The 2,468-nt window shown below is 40.6% G+C and overlaps 1 protein-coding gene across 2 annotated transcripts in view; it reads left to right on the forward strand.

The window, feature by feature from the left end:
- Nucleotides 1–449: 449 nt before the first annotated feature.
- The window catches only part of kif26aa (kinesin family member 26Aa), a 182,723-nt gene continuing 180,704 nt past the window's right edge, over nucleotides 450–2,468 (forward strand). The window contains exon 1 of one of the 2 annotated variants that reach the window (XM_052471316.1): nucleotides 450–881. In XM_052471316.1, the coding sequence (XP_052327276.1) occupies nucleotides 732–881 (150 nt within the window). In that variant the 5' untranslated portion in view covers nucleotides 450–731. Of the gene's footprint in view, nucleotides 882–2,460 lie in introns of those variants that run through there. The other variant, XM_052471317.1, reaches the window with a different exon arrangement.

Below are 2,468 nucleotides of genomic sequence, written 5' to 3' on the forward strand. Positions count from 1 at the left end.
AAAACAGATGAGAGCGCACTACTGTCACGTTTAAGCAAGTACAGGCCTACACCATATAGGACTACAAAGGCTGATATTTTTCTTTAAAAAAATAATCTAAAGAAAACATCAGGCGATCTCTACGGCATTGACAACAGAACATTCTAATGTTGTACTCATTTAAAAAAAAGGTTGGCCATTTTGTCCCATGACTGCCGATCTATGCATTGAAATATTAAACTCAAGAAACATAGTTGCATTATTACATTACTTATGCTTGACAATATGAAATCAGTCTCCCGACCAAAAGGACACACACACCAATAGAGCAATGGAGACAAACCAATATGAATATGTCAATAGACGACATGAGAGCATGTGGGGGCCTAAGTGTCCGTTGGTGTGGCCACCGAATGCGGCGTGAGCGCGCATTCAAAAACCAGTGTTTGAAGACGCTGAGTGTGAGTGAACGAGTGAATGGCAGGGGGCGGATGCTTTCAGGTGGTCCACGCGTGGTACCCTCACATGCTTTCATTTGGGACTGATGGAATGAGCGCGACCGAATGGGATCCGATTCCAGCGCCACTGTGAAATACATGATAGCCTACGGACTTGGTTGTGGAACTTTCGGAATCGGACAAGAGAAAGCTGCTTTTGTCATGATGGGAATATAACGTTGAAAATATGAAAATACGAGATGATACCTGGTGCGTGTCGGTTTAACATAATTATAGAGACTTGAGGGACTTTCCATGGCTTTATATAATTCCGCTGGGACCTCTGAGGTGGAACAAACGATGTCCACATATGAGGATCTGGGTGCGTTCTATGTGGATACCGATGGCTATCCACATGGCTATATATTTGGATATACCAGTCATCTAATGCGAAGAAAAGCTCAGGTAAACTCATGACAAATTTAAAATATTGCATATGCAACTAAGGTATTGCAAGTGGTTATATTTTGTTGTTGACTGAATGTTAAATAAGTCTGCGTCTTTATCAGAAGATACGTTTACTTTTGTTTGTTGATGACTCGCCGACGTTGTCCAAGATTCAGCACGTTGAACAGCGCCAGTTCTTCCGTGGATAAGATGTTACTTCGTTGTCGTGATGAAGTTAACAAAGACGGGCTACGAAAATATACTGTCAGAGTAGGTTATCATGTCTACGAAAGTATGCATTTGAAAGTTAGCAGAAGTTTTAGTGCAACATGCATAAAGCCTATTGATAAATGTCAGTTATACTAAAAGGAGTCACGAGACCAGACTTTCCATTTTTTTGCTGAACACCTTTTTATATACTGGCGCGTTTGAGTGGAACAAACTACCACAGCATCTCAAAGCCATGCCACCCATAACTTCATGTAAAAATAATGTCAAAAGCTGGCTAATGATCGAGCTATAGAAGAAAGGAAAACATTTCTGTATGTAGTACTACTCTAGACTATGACAATGTCGTCCTCTGTTTTGTTATGTTATCTGTCTAACCAAGTAGGCTAGGTATACTGTGTAACCTAGGATTACTACGTTTATGTTTCTACTTTTTTGTTTTTTACCATTTAAGAGGACCACAGTGGAAATACGTGTTCAAACTTGTTTTGTGTCATCCTCGGTTATTGTAAATGCATTATCCGCATGTGTGGCTGTATTGTGTTTAACATTGTCAAATACATCTATATTTCTATTGTCAAATCAAACTAATTAGTCATTTTCAGTAGGCTTGTCAATCCACGCAACACCAGCAGTTGTTTGACGATAATGCATATGAGAAACACAGATAGGCTACGGACGTGCTGTCATCACTCCTATGTCAGATATCAATGTCTGTACTGTGAGCCGACATCAACAGCCTAATCTATAACGAGTAATTGTGTCAGATAATGGTCAGGTGAGGGCGCCAGAGCAATACGAACCAGGGCCTTCGTCTTGTTATAAGATGTGGTGTTAGCGGCAATCCCAACCCGAGTACAATAGCCTACTGTGGGGCGAGCGTGAGTTCTTGACTATAAATCATTTCGATCACACAGGCGCACAAAATACATCCAAATGATTTCTTTGTATAGGGGACTTGACTGTAAACGAGTAGCTTCGATATCCTTCCGACCAAGCACTCTCCATCCTCATTGTTGGAAATGTGCGGACTTTGTTATGCAAATACATGCAATTAAAATGTCGATCACAAAGCCTAGCAATTTTCTAAAGATGTCGTTCATAAATTGAAACAGTAGCCTAATCCTTGTCATCAAGAGTGAAAATAAGTGATGAACGTTTTGGCAAAGTAATATGAGGGTTATTACAGTCAACCAATACAAATGATACAATTGAATCTCCATTATGATCTATTTTAGGCCTATGTGCAGTCATTGTGAAACTGAACTTGCTTGACAGAGCGCCCCATATCCCCTAGTCAAACGTCCCATCACAAAGTTAGAACAAGTTGAAACCGAGAGCTCCACCCATCCATCCCATGTAGGCTCGTGGTTCATC

This window comes from Oncorhynchus keta, chromosome 19, assembly GCF_023373465.1.
Source record: "Oncorhynchus keta strain PuntledgeMale-10-30-2019 chromosome 19, Oket_V2, whole genome shotgun sequence".
Lineage (NCBI taxonomy): Eukaryota > Metazoa > Chordata > Actinopteri > Salmoniformes > Salmonidae > Oncorhynchus > Oncorhynchus keta.